The sequence below is a fragment of the Mustela putorius genome, unplaced genomic scaffold (assembly GCF_011764305.1).
Source record: "Mustela putorius furo isolate JIRA1106 unplaced genomic scaffold, ASM1176430v1.1 tig00537350_pilon_pilon_pilon, whole genome shotgun sequence".
In the NCBI taxonomy this organism is placed as follows: Eukaryota; Metazoa; Chordata; class Mammalia; order Carnivora; family Mustelidae; genus Mustela; species Mustela putorius.
This window is the reverse complement of record NW_025422471.1, coordinates 12626808-12652885: the sequence shown is the minus strand read 5'-3', so window position 1 is coordinate 12652885 and position 26078 is coordinate 12626808. Positions and strand designations below refer to the sequence as shown.

At 39.7% G+C, this 26078-nt stretch overlaps 1 protein-coding gene across 1 annotated transcript in view; it reads left to right on the top strand.

Annotated features, from left to right (window-relative positions):
* ADGRV1 (adhesion G protein-coupled receptor V1) overlaps positions 1–26078 on the top strand; it is a 546992-nt gene that overhangs the window by 452453 nt on the left and 68461 nt on the right. Inside the window, exon 87 of the mRNA XM_004759095.3 lies at positions 24948–25069. Coding sequence (XP_004759152.2) covers positions 24948–25069 — 122 coding nt within the window. The remainder of the gene's footprint in view (positions 1–24947; positions 25070–26078) is intronic.

The following is a 26078-nucleotide window of genomic DNA, read 5'->3' as shown; positions in this document are numbered from 1 at the left end:
GAAAAGATAAAGCATGTCTACTCCACCAAGGAGCATTTGATGCCCTTTTTGAATCTTTTTGCTAAAATTCCATTGCCTTGAGAAGTGTCCAGTCAGGATGGCACTGTAGATCTGTGTATTGCCCTCTGCCCTGCCCCCCAGGAGCCTTTACATAGGAGTCAAGAGACAATCGAACAAGAGAAGGTATTTTTTATTTATTTTTTTTCTTAAAAATTTTATTTATTCATTTGAGAGAGAGAGCACAAGCAGAGAGACAGAGAGAGAGGGAGAAGCAGACTCTTCGCTGAGCAGGGAGCCTGACGTGGAACTCGATGCCAGGACCATGGGATCATGACCTGAGCCTAAGGTAGAAGCTTAACCATCTCAGCCATACAGACATCCCAAGGGAAAATATTTTTTTTAAAGTAGACATCTCTGTAGCTCAGAAACAGAGCAGGAACACAAAGTAGTAAACTGGACTGAAATGATGGGCCCAGTGTTTTTTGTGTCCACAAACCAGTGGCTGCCAGAGTAGCTCAACTGCCGTGGGGTGAACTGGGACCTGAAAGCTTTCACCCAAGACAGGGAGACTAGGGCAGTAGCACCTGCATGAAAGAAGCCTGAGAAAGCCCTGGCACCATAGCCTGCACTTGGCTAAAGGTCTTTGGAAGTCCAGGGAGAATGGAGGCAAAGCATCTCCTCAGTTCCCTGGGCTCAGTTCTCTAGAGTTTGTGGACTGAATTGCTATCCTATCACATGTCACCATGGGGACAGGAAGCCCAAGACATCGAACTAGTTCTCTTGGAACACGATTGCTGACCGGAGGTGCCCATGAAACATTTGACAGAAAAAGGTAAGCAGACAAAGAGAACAACCAGAGACAAATGCTTTCTACTCAGGATTAGCTCCCATAAAGAAGTCTCAAACATTGGAGGAAAACCAACAGCCCTTAAAGTCAGTCATCAAAACGCTAAATTTAGGGGCACCTGGGTGGCTCAGTAGGTTAAAGTCTCTGCCTTCGGCTCAGGTCATGATCCCAGGATCCTGGGATCGAGCCCCACGTCGGGCTCTCTGCTCAGCGGGGAGCCTGCTTCCCCCTCTCTCTCTGCCTGCCTTTCTGCTCACTTGTGATCTCTTGCTGTCAAATAAATAAATAAATAAAATCTTAAAAAAAAAAAGCTGAATTTAAGCCAGAAAAGAATTTAAATAGACAATAAACTATAAATAACTTTGAGAAGTATGTTAGGATCCTAGAAAATACAGAGCTGGAATCCGCAGACTGTGGCCCTCCTGGCTGCTCACCTGTTTGCCCCTGCCATCTCTTCCTTAACAGCTTCGTTGAGGTGTCATTTACAGGCAAAGGTCATCTGTTTAAATTGTGCAGGTCAGTGGTCTTTAGTATATTTATGTAATCATGTGACAGTCACCATAAGCTATTTAGAATGTTTTCATCACCTCAGAAAGAAACCCCTTTCCCATTAGCAGGCGCTCCCCATCCTACACTTCCCTAGGCCCTAAGTAACCATTAATCAACTTCCTGTCTCTATAGATATGTCTATTCTACACATTTCCAATAATTGGATCATAGAATATGTGGTCTTCTGTGTCCAGCTTCCTTCACTTAGCATAATGTTTTCAAAGTTCCTATGTATTTTAGCAGGTACCAGCACTTTGTTGTTATTTTAACTGACAAATAATATTCCACTGTATGTGTACAGTACATTTTGCTTATCTGTTCATCAGTTGATGGACCTTTGGGTCATTTTCACCTTTTGGATATTACAAAGAATGCTGCTATGGACATTCGTATGCAAGTTTTTGTATTAACATGGGCTTTCATTTCTCTTAGGTATATACCTAGAAAGGGAATTGCTGGGTCATATGCCAGCTCTGTGTTTAATATTTTGAGGCACTGCCACACTGTTTTCCAAAGTGGCTGCCGTGACCTGTTTTTGTAAGTAAATTTTTCTTGGAACTGAGCCACACCCATTTGCTTACATATACTCTATGCTCTCACAATACAGAATTAAATCTGTGTTGTTGCACCTGAGACCATGTGGCCTGCAAAACCCAACATGCTTAATGTCTGGCCATTTACAGAAAAAGTTTAACAACCCCATATAAAGAAATATTTATCCACTAAAAACAATGAAACATAAGAAACAAAAATAAATATAAACAGGCAAATATCAGAAATCTTAACACTGAAAAATATACTCTTTGAAACTTTAAAATATCTTAATATTTGAGGTAAACCCCAGGTGAGAAGCAGAGACGAGGAATGAATTAGAATCTGATGCTAGGACTGAAGAAATCACCAAGGTGACATACAAAAAAGAGAACATGCCAAAACTAAGCTAGGAGGTAGGAGAAGAAATGGCCAGGAGAAAAATATATAGGGAGTGGAGAAAAAGAAGATTGGAAGACGTGATGGTTGAGAATTTTTCAGACCTGAACGAAAGTTAACACAATTACACATAAAGTAAATACCTATATTATAAAAAGGGGGGGTTGAGAGAATGCTGAAAGTACAGTATATTAGCAAAAAACAAAGTACCTTTTGAAAATTCCCATGTCTGTATTTTTGAAAAACTGGAGAATAAACCCCTTTTCTTCACTTCTGATATTCTGTATTGTTTATAAGTGGCCACCCCCCCCCACACTCCAGAGTTCAGATGCCACAATGAAACACAGGCCACCAAGTTCTCCGTGACCCTCAGCTTCAGAGGCAACACGCAGACCAGTGCCCAAGCTGTTCTCCACTCTCCTCTGAGAAACCTGCAGTTTTCCCACCCCATGTACATTTAATACCTGAGAAGGAAGGTGGTTCTAATTAGGCTCAAGCCGATCCCACTTGGTTCTGTGGTTCCAAGCATACACAAAGGCAGCCTTTTTTTTCCCCCTAAGGCAGCTTAGATGGTTTATAATTTAGTTATATTGTGCCTTGCATTTTTTTTTAACTGTATGAGCATTTTTAGGTAGATGGTATCATGAGAAGTAGATTCTCAAGTAATGAATGAGGAGCTGCAAGTGAATCTCCTCTTCTTATAAAAGCACAGTTTCCTAGTTTTCCAAATGATGTTTAAGTTTTGAGTGTTTGGGGTCATACATTGCCAAGGGTTTTTTGTTTGTTTATAAATCACTTTTAACAAGGAGTCAGGTGCATTATGAGAAGGAAAGGTCAGTTCATAGCTTCCTTTATAGCCAAGCTGGATTTTGTGTTTAAGTATCCGGGTTGATTATGATTATTTACTAACCTTCGAGTTTTAGGTTTGGTAAACAGACGTGATTAGTTAACTCCAGCATCAGACCTCTTTGAGTAAATGGAGAGTTTGCATCAATCATTTCGTTCGGCCTGGAATCTTCCATATTTCTATAAAACCATTCTCCAAACGAATCACTCCTATGCAGATTAGATGTGTCTGACAACACGAGCAATCTTCTATCAACACTGCTATGTGTGGTTATGACTGCTAAGTACCATTCCCTTTACCCTCTGTATTTTGAGTGACTGTTTTGGTTCTGCTAGCCTTTAATTTCAGAGTTCAGATAAACTCAGTGAAATCTAAGGGAAAGAGAGAGACACAGAAGGAGCTTCCCGTGAATAAAATGCACCCTTGTGCTATAGTCTCCCAAAGATGGCCACTGTCAACCCCTTCCTTTCGGAGTGTGGTCTGGGGCGGTGATCTGGCCTTCTGTGGCCCTTTAGCTGTCAGGCTGCTGTGAACCACATTTTCAAAGGTCATTGGCTCCTCATGAGATTCACTGGCCTCCTCCTCCCTTCAGTGGGGCATGCGGGCGGGGAGGATGGTTCACGAAAAAGGTATGTTCCCTGAACTAGATTTCAGTGTCTGAAACAGCATTTTAAACAAAGCCTATGATTTTAGGGTTTGGTTTTGATCTCTGGCAATGATAAGCTTGTCTCTCTTTTTAGGCTCATTAGAATTTACTGGTTCTTTCTGAATCATCATCCAATTCCTATGTGAGGAATGATTCATGGATCAGGGAAGGAAAATTAATTTGAATAAAAAGAGGAAGTAGCTGATTACAAATCCCTTTCTTATAAAAGCCCACACATATGTGTCAGTATGTTATCTAAAAAGGTAATGGTGGCTTGATCCAGCTACCTGTGGGCAGCATAAATCTGAGTTGTGTGGAATCTCCACTGCTCTCACGACCACTTCTCTGCTTGGGAGCGTATTTGAGGGTGAATGCTTCCATTTTTTTCGGAGGCTCCATTTCCTCATATTGAGAGAGAATAACAACAGTAAAGTAAGTAAAGATTGCATCAAAATTATGAAAATTATGGAAAACTTGCTATAATGAGTATATAATGTATGATCCCTTGTACCCTAAAGTTGAGTGACTTTTTTCTCCCTGGACATTTTGAAAATTTCAAAAAGAGTTTCAGCAAACTCGGCGAAATCCAAAGGAAAAAGAAGAAAAGCAAAGAGGTCCTGGCAAGTGCAGTACACTCTGTGCTGTGTTCTCCAAAGAAGGCCCCTCCCTTTGCATGTGTGCTTCTCCCCACAGAAAGCGGTGGAGTCTTTTTTTCCCCTCCCTTGAAATCTGGACTTGCTCAGACTCGTATAACATGATTCGAGTGAGGCTGCCCCATAATGGGCCTAGGCTTTAAGAGGACTAGCACTTTCAGCTTCCTTTCTCTTGGAAATCCGCCACCAAGTCCAATTACTCTGAGACCACCATGGTGTTAGGAACCCCAAGCTAGTCATGCGGAGTGGCCATGTGAATAGACATGCTTGGCAAGTTGTTTCAGGCATCCCAGCTCTGATTCCAGACACGTGAGTGGAGAAACCTTCTTGGAGGTTCCAGCCTGAGGAGACACCACACAGAGCAGAAAAACTGCCCAGCGTGGACTGTACGACTGTGAGAAGTCATAAATTATCTTAAGCCACTAGGTTTTGTAGTGGTTTATTACATAGTAATCAATAGCTGAAACACTCTGGTTCTGGAATCCTTATGATTCTCACATCAAAATTCTAAGTATGCCATTGTCACTTCAAATTTTATTGCTTGCAGAAACAGACATGGCTTATAAATAAAAACGGGGGGGAAAATGTAGGATTTTTGTTTCCTAAAGTGAAGTCGATGCTTCCACTAAAGCGAAGTAAAAGTAATCTTACCTAGTAACAGCATGTGCTTGAATAGGATCCAGAATGACCAATATAACAGGTTTCACATGTCCTTGGCAGCAGGCTGCTTGTTTGTAGTCTACTCCCAGTCCCACTGCTAAAAAGAAAATGAAAAAACAATGCCTAGGGACCTAAGGAAAACCCCAGAGCTTCTCACTAGACAATGAACAGTCTCTTCCTCTTGAGCTTGAACAAGCTTTGTGAGTACAATTCAGTCTTCCCACATTTTGCCCGTGGTGGTAGGGAAAATCCAGAACATTTAAAGAAACTTTACAGATGCTCATCCTTGGCTTAGATTTATATCTATGACCTCAGTCTTTTTATAGATTCAAATTAGAAATCTCTGAACCTGAAAGATGATGTGTAGTCCCTGAATGTTTGTTTTCTGGAGCATTTAGAAACTCTAAGAACAGTAATATCAGAAGTCAGTTTCCTAAGGCCTAGGACATTCAAATAAAAAAATAAAAAAATAAAAAAAATAGGGGCTCCTGGATGGCTCAGTCCTTAGGCGTCTGCCTTCAGCTCAGGTCCTGATCCCAGGGTCCTGTGATCCGATCCCACATTGGACTCCCTGCTGAGCAGGAAGCCTGCTTCTCCCTCTCCTACTCCCGCTGCTGCTTTCCCTCTTTGTCAAATAAATAAATAAAATCTTGAAAAAAAGAAAGAAAGAAAAGAAAAAAAATAAAATAGTAGAATTGAGAGAAAGCTTAAATCTCTATTTCAACTCCTGATTTACACATGTAACCAAAGAAAAAAAGGGACTGGTCATTTGTAACAGAGCTGAATCTTTCTAGAACTCAAGTTTGCTGAATGTCTTTACCTCATTGAACCTCCTTGTACCTTACCAGTCTCTTTGGATACTGATAAGGACAAGGGAAGTTCTCTGTGAAGGCTATTTCAGTATGAAACTGTTCAATTTACATTTGTTTTCTAGGTGAGCAGAGAGCAATGAGTATGGATAAGATATTGGAAGAAAGAGTAAAGGGCTGACCTATGTACAAGTGGCAGGTGTGAACTCTGTCATGGTGGTCATGGTCATTACCCTCAGCACCACTGACAATTAGGGCTCACCATATGCTAGCCACTGAGCTAAGCATTTTGTATATATTATCTCAGTTTTTACAAGAATCCTCTGAAGCAGGAATCATTATTCCGGCTCCTCCCGCCCCCACCCCCCCGCCGCCATTTTGTTATCAGAAGTTTCATTTGGTAGAGCATATGACTCTCAATCTTGGGGTCCTGGGTTCAAGCCAAAAATTAGGTATAGAGATTACTTTTTTAAAAAGTTTCACTGAGGGGCCCCTGGGTGGCTCAGCTGGTTAAGTGTCTGCCTTCAGCTCGTCATGATCCTGGGGTCCTAGGATTGAGCTCCATTTTGGGCTCCCTGCTCAGTGGGAAGCCTGCTTCTCCCTCTCTTCCTGTCCTCCCCCAATCCCCATGCTCATGCTCACTCACTCACTCTTCCATGTTCTCTCTCTCAAATAAATAAAAATCTTTAAAAAAAAAAAAAAAACTTTCGTTGAGAAAAATAACGTGTAAACATTAAACTAAACCTAGAAAACACTGATTCCATAAAAGTAATTATTAGACTCCATTTCCCAGAAAGAATTTGAAGCCATCGGGTCTGGTAAATTATTCCTTCAATTTCTCATTTCCGAGAAAGACCGCCCGCTCTCCAGCTGGTACTAAAACACAGCTAGTTGTCCTCACTCTTCTCATGTAGTGCAGACATAATAATGATAATAAACTTTATAGAGCTTTAGAAGGATTCAGTGTTGATTCATATAGAACCTTTAGTACACTCTCTGAAACATACTAAGCACTCAGTATATGTTGGTATTTTTATTACCATAACAACTCTCCCAATATGTAATTGATATGGAATACAGTCAGATATGTAACTCCTGTGTCCTGTATGGTTCCTAAATATCTCTCAAAGATGCCTTCCTTTTTTTTTTTTTTTTTTTTTTTTCTCTTCATGATTATGCCTGGTATAGTAGTCAGTTTGGGCTGCCATAACAAAATACCATTGACTGGGTGGTTTAAAAAATGGAAATTTATTCCGCACATTTCGAGAGTCTGAAAAGTACCACAGGCTGGATGCTGGCCTATTTAGCTCCTAACGAAAGCTCTCTTCCTAGGTTGCTATGGCCATCTTCTTGATGTGTCCTCACATGAAAGAAAGATAGTTCTCTCCTGTCTCTTTTATAAGCACTCTAATCCTGGGGCACCTGGGTGGCTCAGTGGGTTAAGCCTCTGCCTTCAGCTCGAGTCATGATCTCAGGGTCCTGGACTCTCTGCTCAGCGGGAGCCTGCTTCCCTTTCTCTCTGCCTGCCTCTTTGCCTACTTGTGATCTCTGTCTGTCAAATAAATAAATAAAGTAAAATCTCTGTAAGCACTCTAATCCCATCACAAGGGTTCCCTTCATGACTTAATTACCCTGTAAGTCCCCATCTCCAAATACCATTATATTGAGGGTCAGGACTTCAACATACGACTTTTGGAGGGACATAGTTCAGTCCATAGTGCCTCAGTTATTTCCCCCATCATCTTTTTTTTTTTTAAGTTTTTTTTTAAGATTTTATTTATTTATTTGACAAAGATCACAAGTAGGCAGAGAGGCAGGCAGAGAGAGAGGAGGAAGCAGGTTCCCTGCTGAGCAGAGAGCCCAATGTGTGGCTCAATCCCAAAACCCTGCAATCATGACCTGAGCCAAAGGCAGAGGCTTTAACCCACTGAGCCACCCAGGTGCCCCATCCCCCATCATCTTATACCTAGACAGTTGCAATTGTCTTCAGACTGATATTCGCAATTCTGGTCTGTTTCCATTCTACACTGAACCATCTAAAAAGTGAAACTGATCACCTTAACATCATTCAATAGCAATCTCTAGACTGTAGGATGAAAGGAGAATGCCACTACTTCCCCACATAAACTCTCTGTACTGTAGCCATAATGAACTTGTGTTGTTGCCTAAAAGTGCGATGATTTCTATAAATCCAGACCTAGACAACACAACTGAATTCATTCTTACTTGCTGACTTCATCAGTTATGGTGGTCAGGGAGAAGAGGGAATGGAATCAAAATTACTTCCCATCTTGATGCCCATCGTGAGTAAGTTTCAGTTGGGTGTTAGTAGAAGATATGGTCAGTGTGGTATACATATGGTCAGTGTCTACGAGCATCACAGTGGCATTGTTGCTTAGATGTATTGTGTACTCTTTGACCTTCAGTGTGGTTGGCATCTACTACTGAAGTATGCATACCATTGCCATGCCTCAGTTTGGCCCAGAGAATCAATGAAACTTTCCCAGTTGCTTGTAACTTATGTGCATACGCTGAATTTCCTTGGCAGTTTTTCTGTAAAGTAATAAAAAGTTGAAATTTTAATTTTCCTGGCATTCTCCATTCGTTTAAAGGACTTCCCTTTCCCGCCCACTGATCCTTCTTTATTTATCCTGGAGAAATTACCAATGAGGCATTTCTTCCTTCCACTTTGAAAGCTACATAAAACAGTTATTCATGTTTTGCTTTGATCTAAAAGCACATTCATTTCTTTTTTAAATGGATGACTGAAATCTTCCATTCAGCTGTTGACTGATGAAAATAAAATTTCTGATTTTTTTTAATGTGTCTCTCTCAAATTTGTATTCAGACTGTTGCTAAAGAATGTATATAAAACTCTACCAGAGAGCAGAAAAATCAGTTTTTCAATGCTGTTTTATCTTGTATTATTTACAGCATTGAAAACATTATGCTCTATGAGCCACCTTATTCAGTGTCATTGTGGTGATCCTGTAACAGACCACGACTTTTTCTAGTCAGCCAAATCCCAGATTCTTCAGTATAAATTCCAATCTCGATCTGCAGCTTTTTCATTTACCATTTATTGCCATTCTCATTATTTAGAGGGAGCTCCAATTTATGATTCAATGCCTATACAATTCTTTAAAATATATATAGTTACAAAGTAATTGCTTGATCACACATTAATCACTTGCTACTATATTAAAGAGAAGATCCAGAAACAAAAGAAAGTAAGATTGCTAGAATTAAGGAAACAGGAAGTGGTGATGCGTAACCTGGGGAATTAGCAATTGCATCATAGTTTCTTTAAAAATGTATAATTGGCACTGTGATCATAATGCCACTTAATAGTTTACATAGTATAAAAGTCAGGAAGTTGAATATGACATCTTTATAAGTTGTTTCCTTCCAGAAGAAAAGTATGCCATCACCATATCAAAAGTGAAGTTTGAGTTTCTTTGGGCCAAAAGGCAGTAACAAACTTGGTCTGATCCTTTCACAAAAGTACTCTTTCAGTTACCTTATCATAAGTGAAATGGCCTGCCTCGTAAAAGATCACTTTCCTTACAACCAGTTCCAAGAGGCCACTCCTTCCAATTAATAGGATGTCAAAAATATTTGTGCTCCCTTCCGTAAGGTTACAATGTCCGTGGGTAATGATTTTGCCTATTTTTAAATCTATGCTTCTTGCTTTCACAACCCTTTCCTTATTCATGTTCCTGTGGTTCCCATTTCTCAGGCTAGCCTCCCTTCCTAGATCAGTTTCCCTCTCCACAACTCTCTCTGAACACAACCTCTGTCTGTCTGTCTCTGTTCCTTACTCCTTATTCTTTATTCTCACTCTGACCTCCTTTCCTTTGACCCTGTGACGGGACAGTCTAAGAATATTTTCACAAAGTTCTTTTGATTTCTTCACCAACTTGGCTCCCTCCTTAAGTGACTTCGTCAATCACCAGTCTAGTCTGTGCTGCGCGGTTCTCTTCCTTTTATTAACCAATTAGTCTACACTGTAATGGATAGTAGTTTATTCTAAGTAACCTTAACTGAGCCACCTCTGCTTCTCAAAAATCCTTTGGATTATCTTTCATTGATTCTTTTTTTTCCTTTTCTTAAGATTGTATTTATTTGACACAGAGAGAGAGCAGGAGAGCACAAGCAGGGGGAGTGGCAGAGGGAGAGGGAGAAGCAGGCTCCCCGCCGAGCAGGGAGCCCCGCCTCTGTCTGTCTGTCTCTGTTCCTTACTCCTTGTTCTTTATTAAGGGGCTTAATCCCAGGCCCCTGGAATCATGACCTGAGCTGAAGGCAGTCACTTAACCACCTGAACCACCCAGGCATCCCCCTTGCTTTTTAAAAAAAAAAATATAATGTATTCTTTGCTTCAGGGGTACAGGTCTGTGAATCATCAGTCTTAAACAACTCACAGCACTCACCAGAGCACATACCCTCCCCAATGTCCCTAACCCAGCCACCCTAGCCCTCCCCCCTTCCCACCCCCCAGCAACCCTCCATTTGTTTCCCAAGATTAAGAGTCTCTTATGGTTTGTCTCCCTCCCCAGTCCCATCTTGTTTCATTTCTCCCCCAACCCCCTACAACACCCCCCCACCCTGCCTCTCAAATTCCTCATATCAGAGAGATCATATGATAATTATCCTTCTCTGATTGACTCATTTCCCTTAAGTAATCTTTGGAACAGAACCCTTAAGTTTTGCACCTGTTACTGTCTAGTCTCACTCTCTCTCCAAAGCATAGACAACATGATGTTGTCTCAGTCACCTGCCCTTATTTTTATCTGATCATTTATCTTTGTTGTCTCCCTTCTTTGCCACTTTCCTGCCATTTTAGGTAAGGCAGTAAATAACTCATTTTCACCAAAGCCAACCCTCCCAATTGTGCCCTTCTTCTGTTTTCCCTTTTCTTGGCACTTGCTTCATTAAATTTTCCACAGTTGCCTTACATCTTAAATCCCTCTCTCTCTCTCTCTCTCTCTCCTCTGTGTCTTTCCTCTTCATCTAAGAACAAGCATCACTTCCACTGTCTTAAAAGAACTTAACTTATAATGCCTTATCAAGTTACTTCCCTGCCTCTCTCCTGTACCAAACAGCTGCTGCTGCTGCTGCTGCTGCTGCTGCTGCTGCTGCTGCTGCTGCTTCTTCTTCTTCTTCTTCTTTTTTTTAAGAGTTAGGGAGGGGCAGAGAATCTCGAGCAGGCTCCTGGATGCCCAGTGTGGAGCAGACTCAGGACTCAATCCCATGACCCTGAGATCATGACTTGAGCCAAATCAAGAGTCCAATGCTTACCTGACTGAGCCATCCAGGTGCCCCACTGACCAACTTCTTGAACAATACTACCTGTACTCTTCACCCTCAGTTCACTGCTAAGCCTCGACAGTATCTTGCTTATTGTCTTTAATTCATCACCTATAACCTTGGACAACAAAGCTGCTGACCTCTCCTCTCTAATGTCCTTATCCTTACACTTATGCATAGATGAGTACTGATAACTACCCTTCCCCGAAGAGTGCCATCTCCTTTGGTTTTTATGATACTCTCTCTTTTTCTCCCCCTGGTAAATCTTGTGTCTCAGAACTCTGGGTTGTATATGTTTTCCAGGGATTGCCTTTGCCTTTTTCATTATCATAGTGGTAATTTTCAAATCTGTCATCTTGAGCCCAACTTTTCTTCCCAGTTTCTTCCCTGCCTGTCCTCTCCTTGAGAATAATACCTTGTCCTCAAGAAATAGAAACATTTTCTTCAGCTTTGCTCCTCTGTCTGCCCAACGCCTCTGATCTCTCTCTCTCTCTCTCTTATTCTTTCTCCTTCTTCCTTTTTTTTCTTTCTTTTAATCCTTTTCTGATTTTCCTAACCTGAAGCCAGTGTAATTTCTTTAACTCCAGTCATAGACTTTTGGGTCAGTAGCTGTCCAATCTGACTGATCATCAAAATCAGACTTTCAGAGTAGTGCTGGCTGAGTCAGTCAGTAGAGCATGTGACTCTTGAACTTGGGATTGTGAGTTCAAGCCCCAATTTGGGTATAGGCTGATTTAGAAAAAGGAGAGAGAGAGACTTTCAAAAATTATGGCTTAATAAGGGGTGCCTGGGTGGCTCAGTCAGTTAAGTGTCCAACCCCTGATCCCAGCTCAAGTCATAATCTCAGGGTCATGAGAAATTCCCTCCCTCTGGAAATTCCCAGCTGCTGGAAATTCCCTCCCTCTGCCCCTCTCTCCCTCCCTCTCCCCACCTCACACTCTCTCTCTCCTTCAAATAAATAAGCCTTTTTAAAAAAAACTTATGGTTTAATGAGTCTCCCTGCAGACTTACTGAATTAGAGTCTTCAGTGATCACATTCTAATACTTGTATAATTTTTTTAAAGTTTCTCATTGTTTTCTAACTGAGGGGTGTACCTGTAGATCCTAAGTCTGAAATATTCTGTGTCTGTTCCATTCTTTCCCTTGTGGGGGCTCTCATCTGCCCTCCCCTTACCTCAGGCCCTCACTATCTCCCTTTCTGACCGCAGCGGTCGTTGCCTAACCAGTGCCCTTGCGAACAGCATTCTCTCTGCCAATCTCTTTCTTTCCTAGGAGATGAAGTTTGCTGTAGATAAGGCCACACCCCTTTCACAGAAATTTTAAGTGGCTTTCATTTCCTATAAAATAACTCTGTTTTTGCTGAACCTAGACCACACGATGCCTCATGACCCAGTGTTACAAACATTTTTTTTCATTAAGCACATTCACTGACCTTTAATTCCAATCAAAAGGACTAATTTACCCTAATTCATGCATTTGCCTTTTTTGCCTCTTTTTAACTATATCCAATACCTTAATCTCAATATTTACATGTTCAAAGAGAGCTCAGCTTCAAGTCCCAGCTAAAATTTCTTATCCCTTTCAAAGACCTTGGTGATAACTATCAAAGGTGGGTAACTGAAGCTTTCCCTGTGTTTTTATTTAACTTTGTCTCTCTCTTCTAACATGTATCTTCTACCTTTTATTATACTGTGTGTGTGTGTGTGTGTATAGTATTTGAGAGAGTATCTATATCTAATTCATCCTCTTACCTGTCACATTTTATCTCATACTTTTTTTTATTTTTTATTAACATGTAAGGTATTATTAGCCTCGGGGTACAGGTCTATGAATCATCAGGCTTGTACTCTTCACAGCTCTTCACCATAGCACATACCCTCTCCAGTGTCCATAACCCCACCACCCTCTCCCTACCCTCCCTCCACCACCCTCAGTTTGTTTTGAGACATTAAGAGTCTCTTAAGATTTGTCTCCCTCCTGATCCCACCTTGTTTCATTTTTTCCTTGCCTACCCCTCAAACCCCCCACATTGCCTCTTAAATTCCTCATATCAGGGAGATCATATGATAATTGTCTTTCTCTGATTGACTTATTTCACTAAGCATAATGTCCTCTAGTTCCATCCGCGTCATCACAAATGACAAGATTTCATTTCTTTTGATGGCTGCATAGTATTCCATTGTGTATATATACCACATCTTCTTGATCCATTCATCTGTTGATGGACATCTAGGTTTTTTCCATAGTTTGTCTATTCTGGACATTGCTGCTATAAACATTTGGGTGCACATGCCCCTTCAGATCACTACATTTATATCTTAAGGGTAAATACCCAGTAGTACAATTGCTGGGTCATAGGGTTGCTCTGTTTTCAACTTTTTGAGGAAATTCCATGCTGTTTTTCAGAATATCTCATACATTTTTGATGTTTGCTAAAACAAAATTCTTGAATAACAAGCAATGGCCAATATCTAAGTGTTCTGCATTTCAACCATTAAATCCTCACTGGATACAGAGAAAGTTATTTAGGAGATCATTTTACAGAGGAGGAACATGTGTCTCAAAACAGTGAAGTAACTAACCAAGGTCACACAGCTAGTAAATGGCCTTCAAGTAATCTGACTCCTGAGTCCAGGCTCAGAGCTGCAGTTCTGCCTTTTTTATATGAATAAATCACACTCAGTCAACCTCAGTGCATGCTTTTTTAAAAAATGTAATTTGCCAAGGGCCCATATTCAAAACAGATCTTTTTCTTTTAATTGAATTTGACAGAAGCAAATTATAAAATTTATTATCAGTAACATTCAGGAAAGCAAATGATGTGATTTATAATTAGGATGCATCAACCTCCAGAAAGAAGTCAAAATTGGATTGTAGGAAAGACTGAAGGAGTTGAAAAGCAGTTTAAAGCCCTGTTGTACAGTTCTATAAAGATAATGTCAGTTGGTGTGGTTATAAATTGACAAGTAATAGAAATGAACAATTTTTGATCCTTATACTCATTTAATTATACAATCTCTAAGAAGTGTGGTGTTTTTGCAAATAAACACTCAATCTGTGGTTATAGTAAAGCTACTTTACCAACAAGGAAAAAAATAATTTTTTTTTTTTACAAATGTGTTTCACAAACACTGTTAACAGGATAAACTCTACCTGGTGTTTTTTTTTTTTTTTTTTCTACCTGGTTTTTTAAAAAATGAATAGAAACAAATAAAAAATGTAGCAAGATCTGTCTAGTCTATAAATATGGAATAAAAAATGTAAAAAAAAAAAAGATGAAATCAAATAGTAAAAATGTCTCCTTTTGAGGGCTTGGGAAGCCCAGTGACCTAAAAAAATTATATGGCTGCTCGTTAGTCTGATCTACTAAGGCCAAGGGGTGGTATCTAAAATTAAATAAAATTCCAATTTTATTTCATTCTTTCTTTTTTCCCCCCTGAGGAAGATAAATTTAATTTTTTTTTAATTTTCTATTTGAGTATGTTCCACACAATGTTATGTTAGTTTCAGGTTCACAATATAGTGATTCAGCATCTGTCTACATTATGCTGTGCCTTTTATTCCCATGATTTATTCATCCCATAAAGTGGAAGTCTGTACTTCCTACTTCCCTCCACCCATTCTGCACACCCTCCCACACCCCTCCCTTCTGGCAACCATTAGTTCTCAGTATTTATAGGTTTGATTCTGCTTTTATTTGTATGCTTATTCATTGATTTGTTTTTTAGACTCCTAAATATAAATTAAATCCTATGTCTTTCCCAGCCTGACTTATTTCACTTAGCATACTACCCTCTAGGTCCATCTGTGTTGTTGCAAATGGCAAGATCTCATCCTTTTTATGGCTATGTAGTATTCCATTGTGTGTATGTATGTGTGTGTGTATATATACACACCTCACATCTTCTTTATCCAATGATCTCACTCTTAGGAAAAGAAGTGGAAACATAGTTTTAATTAGAGTGATAGTGTCTAACTTACAGTTGCCACTAATATCTGACGCCTGTGAACCACTGTAACCATTAGCAATTTGAATTCCAGGTGAAAGAGGATAAAAAGAGAAAAAAAGCTAGAATTAAGATCTCACAAATTTTAAGGTCTACATATGACATTGACAGACAAATAAATGTACAAACACTTTAATGGTATATCATTGGGTAAAAATCACTTTGATCAAATTACTTTGATCACTAATATATAAATATTGTAAGTATAGGTATTACTGTTTTTTTGGACAACCTCCTTCTGCAAAAATGATACACATGGTATTTTTTCTGGAAACTGCCTTTCTTTCTTAACATGGTAGTTCCCCTTTTTTTCTATGTAAGGGCTTGGTCTTAAGGTTGTTTGGTAAGAATGAGTAGTAAGATACTAGTTTACTTCCACATGGATAAAACTCCTAGCCACACCTGTGGGTACTATACCATTGCTTAAATGAACACTGACAAACCTGTGTATTACACACATATCATACCAGTTTATGGTCTGTTATTATTGTATATTCCCGAAAACAGCTCTGTTTATGGGTTTGGTGTTAGTTTTCTTGGATTACAGTCATAGCTATTTAACAACAGAATAATATCCCCAAAGCTTTTATGAAATATATTACATTATTTAAAAGACCAGACAATGCCCTGATAATCTTACAGCTATAGGGAGAAAAAAATGCAATTAATCATATTGACAAAGAAGATTGAAAAGATTAACTCAAGTACACTTTTTAGAGTAATGACATGGCAAGAGAAATAAAAAGAAAATAAAAATTTAAATTTCTGTTCCAGTTTTGCAATATAATAACCAGAGAACCGAATTAAAAGAAATAAGTGTGAGGTCAACTGGCATTTATCCAGGTTGAGGGTCTACCAGAAAACAGCTCTAGAACTGACATATTTAACACACTGTAAAAATATTTTCTTGAACACATCTTTAGTATTTATTTTTATGAGACATTGTGTCAGAATTGACTCAAGACTTCAGCGTTGAATTTGAGCCTGTTAAATCTTAATGACTGCCATGTGATGTCCTATCAAACCATCTATAAAACATAACTAGCTATTCATGGCCAAATACATAGTAACCTAATTTCCAAAAATTATGAGGCCATATAGTAAGATTCAAAATATAGATGTAGGCAGGTTGAAAGACGCATTGTATATTTTCATAGTATTATAAAAGCTAAGTGTGTTGGAAATTGCTGTTCAGTGCCTGAGCATGCCTGGAGATGAGTGTTTTGAACTCTTTAACGGCTGAGTAACTGGTAATGTAGTCAGAAAACTAGGTTAAGCCAATCCTTGGTTGTTAGCTGGCTGGCCTCATGCTTGTTTAAGGTCTCCTAAAAACTTTTGTCGTAATGTCATTTTGTAAAATAATAATGAAGTATGTTAAAAATTACTATGTTGGCTGTGAACCCAAACGATAATTCTTCCCATAGTTCTGAGACATTTTCCTCACAAGAAGAAAACAAACCATTTAACCTTTTCCTTGAGTATCACAGACCTATTTGACTCCCCTCAGTAGGATATTATCTAGCAACTTTGAAGCACATGGTTCAAATGGAATTACTCTAATAACAGTTTGTGCAAGGTCCATGTGGGTATGTCTCATCTAACTTGATTATTCTCCTTAGATTCAAAATTATAGTCTGCAAATTGAAAATTATATATAGCTTTTGCAAAGCGAGACCATAATTCTAGGCTTTTACTGTTTTTATTTTTTTCATTCCCAATAAATCACACTCGAAGTAGGCCTGACACTGGACTGTCCTTTAGCATCCAGGAAAGCCCTAAGTCAGCTGTTGACGGAGTTCCACCATTTAGGTTCTCAGCAGACCTTGAGACTCCTCTGAAAATTTGTTCACATCCCTCCTCTTTACCCATGGAAAATAAACTCTAGGCCAGTATTGATCAGCTCTCTTCTCTTGCCTGAAGATCCAGGTTTTCACCTGAGCACATCCTTCCCAATTAGCCTTGCTTCTTTCATATCTCAGTAAGGGTCAGGCTATAATCCATGCCAGAAAGGGGTGGGGGTGGTCCTCCACTATCGGTGATGTTTACTGTACCCACTTTATGTCTCAGATGTCCTATGGGCTACTTAAATTACCTTCCAGAGTAGAAATTTACAGTTGTGAGTCACAATGCATTGGGGAGACTCATTGCCAGCATTTTTAAGTGGGGTGGGATGGGTTAGACTAGCAAAGGGAGGAGAGGAGGGAGGAAGGGCGCCGGGGGAGGAGGGGGGCGGATAGAAGACACTGAGAGGTCCAGTTTAAATACGCTGGTCAGGAAGCTTTCAGTGATGGTTTGGATGTGGTGGAATTTACAGTCTGCCGTCTGAAAGCAACTGTCCTCCAAGAGTAATCTTCAGGCTCCGTCAGGTAAACAGAAGGGTCCTAGAGCTCAATGGGTTTGAGAAATTCGGGTTCAAAAAATGTTCAGCTTTTTTTTATTACGTGATTTTGGGGTTCTTTAAATATACAGGAAGGCACTGTGTAGAGCCATGCACTATTGCCTGAACTTGACTGAAGGCGTGACAGTCATGGGAATGAAGATGATAGTAGTAGGGCTTATCGAACATGTGCTTTGTGCCGGGCTCTGTGCCGATTGCTTTCTGTGTATGCTGTCCCCCTACATTCCCCCATGTGGTGTGGCATATGAGGGGCAAAGAGGCACGGGGCCAGTCTCTGGAAATGGGGGTACTAGTAGGCTAATAGGACTCAGAAGGAAGAGAGTTTAAGAGGAAGGATACTAAATTCAGCCTTGGATGGACTGAGCCTGAGATGCTTTGGGGATCTCCAGGCCTGGAGCTCTAGAGCTCAGGAGAGGTGGAGGTGCACATTTGGACATTGTTGTCCCTAAAGTGCTCTTTGAAAGAAAGTGACTATGGAGACTATAAATTTAGTAAGGATGGCAAAATAAAGTGAAGAACCTGGTACATAGCAGAGAGCAGAGATGTACAAAATCTAGCCTGTTGGAACAAACGTTTGAGAGCTCTTAAAACCCATCTGGAGAACAGGGAACCTATTCTGAGTCCTATGTCTCCTCTCTCCAGATATATTTATAAATGTTCGTAGATTTGTTATCTCTTCCACCTGTAGTATCCTCATGCTGATTTGGCAGTTCTGTGGAATCTATGTCCTGTTGTGTTCCTCTGTCACTTTAGGTTTATTTGCTGAGAACACTAGTGTGTGACTCGCATTGTGGGGTTAATGTTAACCCTTGTTGAGGAAGCTTAAGCACACAATTTATATATTCTCACCAAGAAATGGGTCAGATTCATGAAACTTGTTTGCCTCCAGGTATCTGTTAATTTCAGAATAACGGCCCATAATTTAGAAGTAAGGCCTTCTGATACCTTTTTTTCAATTACCTTTTTTTCTCGTTTAAAAATAATACATGCCTGTTGTTGGAAATAGCCCCATAAATATCTTAAATCTACGCATTATTTCACAGCTGTGTTCCTTGTTTTACATTGATGAGTTTGTTTTAGTAGCACATCCAAATTGTTAGAATCAGAAGGTCAGTGAGGTAAAATTAAAACAAGTACTTTAGAAGATTGTAAACACAGAATAAATTTCAGCCTCATGTAAATGAGGTGTGATTTCCATAATAAAGCCATTATTGTTGTCACTGGTGCATAGCAATAAAGTCAGGGCTGCAATTACAAAGAGAAGAAATAATACAGCACCATACTTTCTTTTAAAATGGCAATTAAATTCATTGAAATCATATTTTCCACTAAAAAATAAAAAGATTTTATGTATTCTCAATGGAATCTACAAAATCCCGGAAGTAGACTTTCTTAATGATAGCGGTACTAAATGACACATCCACTTGCTGATTTTTTTTCCTTTCCCCAAGTAATTTCTTTTACTAAAAGACTTTTCACACTACTTTGTCTACCACATTAACAACTCTTCGCTAATTTAAGTGTTTAAATTAAGTACTTTGAGAATTTGATTTTTTTTTCCTCTCTGTCATAGAACTTCATCTTAACACAAGCCTGCCTTTTTAAACATGGCCTTTAAAAAAAAAAAAAAAAAACTGTAGTAAAATATATATAACACAAAATTTACCATTTTAACCATTTTCAAATTTATAATCCAGTGGCAAAAAGTACATCCACAATGTTGTGCAATCATCAGTCCATCTGTTCATTGTGAGAAGTTTTTCATCAACTCAAACATAAACTCTATGCCCAATAAACAAACTTCCTATTCCCCATTTCTCCTAGCCCTGGTGACCTCTCTTCTACTTTCTGCCTAGATGAATTTGCCTACTTGAGGCACCTCATAAAAGTGCAACCATACAGTATTTGTCCTTTTGTGTCTAGCTCATTTTAAGATAATATTTTCAGGGGTGCCTGGGTGGGCTCAGTGGGTTAAGCCTCTGCCTTCAGCTCAGGTCATGATACCGGGGTCCTGGGATCGAGCCCCACATCAGGCTCTCCTTTCCACGGGGAACCTGCTTCCTCCTCTCTCTCTGCCTGCCTCTCTGCCTACTTGTGATTTCTGTCTGTCAAATAAATAAATAAAATATTTAAGAAAAAAAAAAGATAATGTTTTCAACATTCATCCATGTTGCAGCACATGTCAGAATGTCATTCCTTTTTTGAAGCTGAGTAATATTCCATCGTGTATATACAGGAGCAAGCATTTTCACTGCAAACATTTTCACTGCATAATTAATAGGCCATAAGGCAATTTGGCCATAAAAGATAAAGTCATGAGAAAGAAAAGAGGAGCTTCATTAAAAAGGATATCATGAAATATGAAAAGTGAATGACAAAATTTTAAAAGATTTTATTGTGAAATATGAAACCTTTGGATACATTTAATTTATTTATTTATTAAAAGATTTTATTTATTTATCTGACAGACAGAGATCACAAGTAGGCAGAGAGGCAGGCGGTGGGGGGGGGGGGAAGAAGCAGGCTCCCTGCTGAGCAGAGAGCCCGATGTGGGGCTCCATCCCACTGGGATCATGTCCTGAGCTGTAGGCAGAGGCTTAACTACTGAGCCCCCCAGGCACCTCTTATTTATTTATTTTTAAGTAGGCTCCATGCCCAACATGGGACTTGACCTCTAGGAAACTGATATGATTTTCATTAAGTGTGGCATTAATTTTCATTGTACCGAATGGAAATCACAGTAGCTGTTAAACAACAACACGCCCCTCCCCCTTCATCACCACCACCCACTCCGAAACAGCCCTTCTCATGTGGTAGTTACTCTACGCCCCAACGAGGATAAAGGTACCTGCTCAGTGGTGGATTAGGCATAAAGTTGATGAAGTTTAAGTTTTAGGGCCTCTCTCTTGCATAAATCCCCTCTAAGATTCAATACCTAATTTTGCTTTGGCAATTCTTATTTTTTAAAGTAGGCCCTGCAAGTTTTATAAACTTCAGGCCCACAAAATCTGCATTTGTCTCTGGATATGTTTCTTCTATCTGAAATCGTGTACTCATCATTGTTGTACTGCTGGGAAACCAGCCTAGGATCTGTTGTTCAGTATACTGAGTTATTTATGACTGGCTTTCTTCCTTGCAGAGTTTCTGGTCTGGGGTGCCAAGCTACCACGCTTTTCTGTGGAGTTCCAGAGAAACCTAGGCCATGGGTGTTTCTAGTCAGTCCCAGTATGCTCTCTTGGCTCTCCCGCTGAGCTTTGTCAGCACACGGCACTTGTTTGGCTCTAGGCACTTTAGAGGAACATGCAGGCCAAGTTTTGAAAATCGGGTTCCTAGTTGTTCATGCAAAATACACATGTCCTTTTGTACTCTGCACAGAGCCATAAATAGAATTTTGTACTTACACAGTGGGAACAAAGAATGCAACTGCCAGACTTGATATCTAATCTTTAAAAAATTTAATGAGCATAGCATAGGAAGTTTCCTAAATATTAGGGTATCTTGTCATAAGTAAAAATGAGCCTCTGGCCTTTCATCAAATTGTATGATTTCATTAAACAAAAATAAATTTTTATAAAATTTAAATAAATCTTAATATATTCTTTCCTGTTCTGCTGCAAGGCATTAATGACAAAGGAATTATTTATATGTATAAACTATGTCTTTTAAAAAAATAAAAGATTTTATTTATTTATTTGACAGAGAGAGGGAGGGCGAGCACAAGCAGGGGAGCAGTAGGCAGAGGAAGAGGGCAGGGAGCCCAACGTGGGGCTCCATCCCAGGACCCCAGGATCATGACCTGAGACAAAGGCATTTAACTGCCTGAGCCTCCCAGGTGTCCCAGACTGTGTCTTATTCTTATTTTCTCTGTGAAGTTATAATAATAACTCAGACAATTCTATATTCTTTACGAAGGACCTATTTTGGGAAGATAGCAGCATAGTGTCCTCTTAAACCCTTTTTTCTCCTCAAAAAAGAAAGAATGCTCAGTTTCCCTGTTCCACCTCCCCTACCCCATTCCCTTTTCCTCCTTTCTCTTCTAGTGCTTTTCCTTTCCCTTCCCTCCCCAAAGAATCCCATCCTAAAACCATCCTCACAGTTACCATCTGCAGACAGGTCTTAAAGAATGGAATGCAGGAATCTCGTTCATTGCAAGGAATCTCGTTCTATTGGGGGAGGGGGGTACAGCCCCACATGAGGTGTCAAAACCCACATGTGCAAGGGAGGGGATTGTGATTGTGACCAGGAGACTGGTCACAATCAAATAGGGCAGTTGATCAAATAGGTAAATATATTAAGAATAATGAGAAATAGATTTCTTTTTTTTTTTTTTAAGATTTTATTTATTTATTTATTTGACAGAGAGAGAGAGGCCACAATTAGGCAGAGAGGCAGGCAGAAAGAGAGGAGGAACCAGTCTCCCCGCTGAGCAGAGAGCCCAATGTGGGGCTCAATCCCAGGACCCTGAGATCATGACCTGAGCCAAAGGCAGAGGCTTAACCCACTGAGCCACCCAGGTGTCCAAGAAATAGATACAACAGATAAGAGATTTATGAAAATTAAAAGGAAGAAAATTAGGATTAACCCTGTGGTTTTGGATTGAAATTAGATGTATTGGTGTGAACTGGTGCTGATGTTCATTTTATAGAGATAGATCCAGTGATCTAGATGTAAAGATCTAGATGTGTATGTGCGTTCATACATGAACCTCCATATATTCTCTAGCTCTGTCTGCTGGGAAGGTTTAGGGGCAGAAACACTCCAATAATTATGAGCATACCTAGCACCCAGTCTTGGTTTCTAAATGTCCATTCTCCCCAAAAAGAAGCCAGAACTGGATCAGGGAAGGTACAAGAGGAGTTTGAAACATCTTGTTGGACCATTGGGGCACCTGGGTGGCTCAGTGGGTTAAAGCCTCTGCCTTCGGCTCAAGTCACGATCCCAGGGTCCTGGGATCGAGCCCCACATCGGGCTCTCTGCTCAGCGGGGAGACTGGTTCCTCCTCTCTCTGCCTGCTTCTCTGCCTACTTGTGATCTGCCAAATAAATAAATAAATAAAATAAAGTCTTAAAAAAAAAAAAAAGAAAGAACGAAAGAAAGAAACATCTTGTTGGACTTGAAATCAAGGAAGTACTTCCAGAATGATGAGGACATAACAAAAGGCTCAGAAACCATCTTGCCGGGGCTTCCATTAGTCAAATTTAGGATAATTTGGGACATCAACATGAAAATAATGGATAGTAACCCATTAAGTACATATGAGTCCATGTTTTAAAAATAAATAAATGAGTAAATTAAACATTCAATAAAGAAAGAGGTATTTATCCAGTTTCAAAGCAATCCCATATGAATACTTAATAATCACAAAGGAAAACAGACTAACTTCACAGTGGAGACGTATGCAGCCACTACCTTAATCAAGTGACCTGAATGAGTCGCCCAAGTCATGGGATGAATTGAATTTTTGTGCTACCCAACGGAATGCTATAAAAAGAGCCCAGCCTTCCTTCTGTGATTTCTGCCAAACTTTATAATCTGAATCACAGGAAAACATCAGATGAACTCAAATTTAAGGACTCTCTACAGGAAAAACTGACCGGTAGTCTTCAAAAGTATCAATCTTCAAATTCAAGTACACCCAGGTAGTGTTTGGGATTAAAGGAGAGGTAGAAGCATGTCAGCCAGACCTTTCTGCTACAAAGGAGGTGATGGAAACAATGGACAAATCTTGAGTGGGATCTGAGGATGGCAGTAATAGATCAGCATTAATTTCCTGGTTTGGTGGTCCCATTGTGTTTATGTAGGAGAATGTCTTTGTAGAAAATATACATTAATGTTTTCAGAGAGGAAGGGCACCCAGGTGGCTCAGTCAGTTAAGTGTCCGACTCTTGATCTGGGGATTCTGAGTTCAAGCTACATATTTGGTGTAGAGATTATTACTACTAATCATAATAACAAACTTTAAAATGTTACTTTAAAAAATATATTAAAACATGGAGTATTCGGAGAGTGATGCAGGATTTAGTTGGCAACTTTAAAGTGGTTCAGTAAGAAAACAAACCTGTGTGGTCAAACTGTACTGGCGGCACTTCTAAAAGGTCGAGAATGTTTCAAAATAAAAGCTTTAAATTGCTAAGGTTGGGTTATTTGATTCTTCTGATTTCCAGAGGACATGTAGATTCCAGGCAGTAAGTGGTAATGGTGGGTGTATATGGACCTTGAGGTCTGTCCTAAGAGTTGTCAGTGTGGTCCATCCTTTTGTCTTTCAACAGCTTGAAATGTGCTTATTTGTAGCTACTATGATCTGATTCACTTTCCAAATCTTATATTGCTTGTGATTTCAATGTTAAAATACCCTTTTTAAGGTTATTATTCTATAACGCACATGTCAATGACAAAAGACAAGGGTAATGAAGTCCTTGGCCCTGAAGAAATCTGTCCTGAAAACTACTGAAATAAATGGCATGAGAAACAATGGGTAGACTAAACTCAGTGTTGGTAATAGCAAACCCATCACTTCATCTTTGCTCTAATGTTAGCTATAAAGTTTGGTGTCTTTTCTGTTAAAATGAGAGAGAGAGAGAGAGAGAGAGAGATGAGTATATCCTTTGCCATGATACACAAACTAGTATTTGTATCATTTCTGTTTTAAAATGTCGGGTTAGGAGCACCTGGGTGGCTCAGTCAGTTAAGTGTCTGCCTTCGGTTCAGGTCCTGATCCCCAGGTCCTGGCTTTGAGTCCTGCCTCATACTCTCTGCCAGCAAAGAGCCTGCTTCTCCCTCTCCCTGGGCCTGCCGCTCTGCCTGCTTGTGCTCGCTCTCTATCTTTGTCTCTCTGTCAAGTAAATAAATAACATTTTTAAATAAATTTTTAAAAAGTGGAGTTAAACTACTCTAATTTCGGGAGCACACCACTGCCTGCCTTTTCCTGGTGGAGAGCGCTTCAGGGGGATTTACCTGGGGTTGAAATGTGATTGCATCTCTGTAATTGTTCATGGCACTTCCTGAACAGTCCAGCAGGTGGTAGTCTAGGAGAGGCACAGTTCTCATTCTTCCCCACCCCCCCACCCCCCTTGCTTACCAGCAAAACAGAAAGAACTTAGACTCAGCAACGTGCCTTCTCCTCTCTGGCAAAAGAATGGGATTTCCAAGGTTGTTCTTTCAAAATGGGTACTTCGGCATACACAAGAAGAAGTATCACAAGAAGAGAGCCAATATGAATCTCTGTGTTTGTGTGTATGTGTGACTATGCAGTACACCAAAGCTCAAAAAATATATATATTTTTTTAATTTCTAGAAATTCCACTGGTTTTATATCTCTTTGGCCTGATTTCTGTGACATGGCTTTGGGGAGGCCTGCACATGGCTTACAGACACTTCTGGATGTTGGTCCTCTTTGTCATTTTCAACAGTCTGCAGGTAAGCTTACAATCTGGTTATTGACGGCACATGTATCCTCGTGAACACCAGACCTGGAGTTTCAATGTCAAGGAATCAAGTGTCAACTCTTAGATGAATTCTTAAACACACCATGCAGAGTTGTAGAATAAAATGATGGGGGGGCTAAATCTTTAATAACTGAAATAAAGCTGGGCTTTTAACTTGCTGATTATACAGGTAGAAAAGACATAAAATATTTACCCTCCTTTATTTAGAGAATATCTAGGTAACTACAGAAAAATATTTCTCTTTCAGCAGGATTGATGTTTATAAACTTTTCAGGTGGTAGCCATGGAGGACCTGTGCACATATTTGGATGGTAGCTGTATCTAGAAGTTAGATCAATTGAGGAGTGAAATAGACACCAGTGTTCAAGCAGTCCACTCTCAAGTGAAATGAGAGTGGTTTGGTTCACTGAAAAATGATTGACATCCTCTAAGTCTGGCAATGCCCAGCTTAAATTAGTTTTGTGAGCGTGCTTGGATAGCATAACTAGAAATTATATAACTGGAGCAAAAATTAAAGCTGACTTTTTTAGTGCTTTTGTTAAAATGGAAAAAAGTTGTACCCTGAAATTAACAAATGGAACAAGTGAACTCATTTTCCTTACTTTCCAAAGTGAAAAGGTCTGTCCTGGACCAAAATAATTTCTTGAATTTACCAAAGATATCTCTAAACTCAAGTCCCTCTTTTGACCACCATCTTGCCAGGAACATGTGTAGAAAAAACATGTAGAAAAACATGTGTTCTACACATGTGTAGAAAAAAACATGTGTATCATTGGGATGATAGCATACAACTAAAATAAGACTCAAAGCAAATTTCGGTTTAATTTTAAGGTAATGATTTAGTTAGTGACACCCTCTCTTCCAGCAGGATGCCTAATCAAATCATAATATGGATTTAGGAAGGGCAAAAATACAAAGTAACTTGGAAGTTTGGCATCAAGTCGACACAAGTAGATACACGGACATCTCTTTATAGCCAT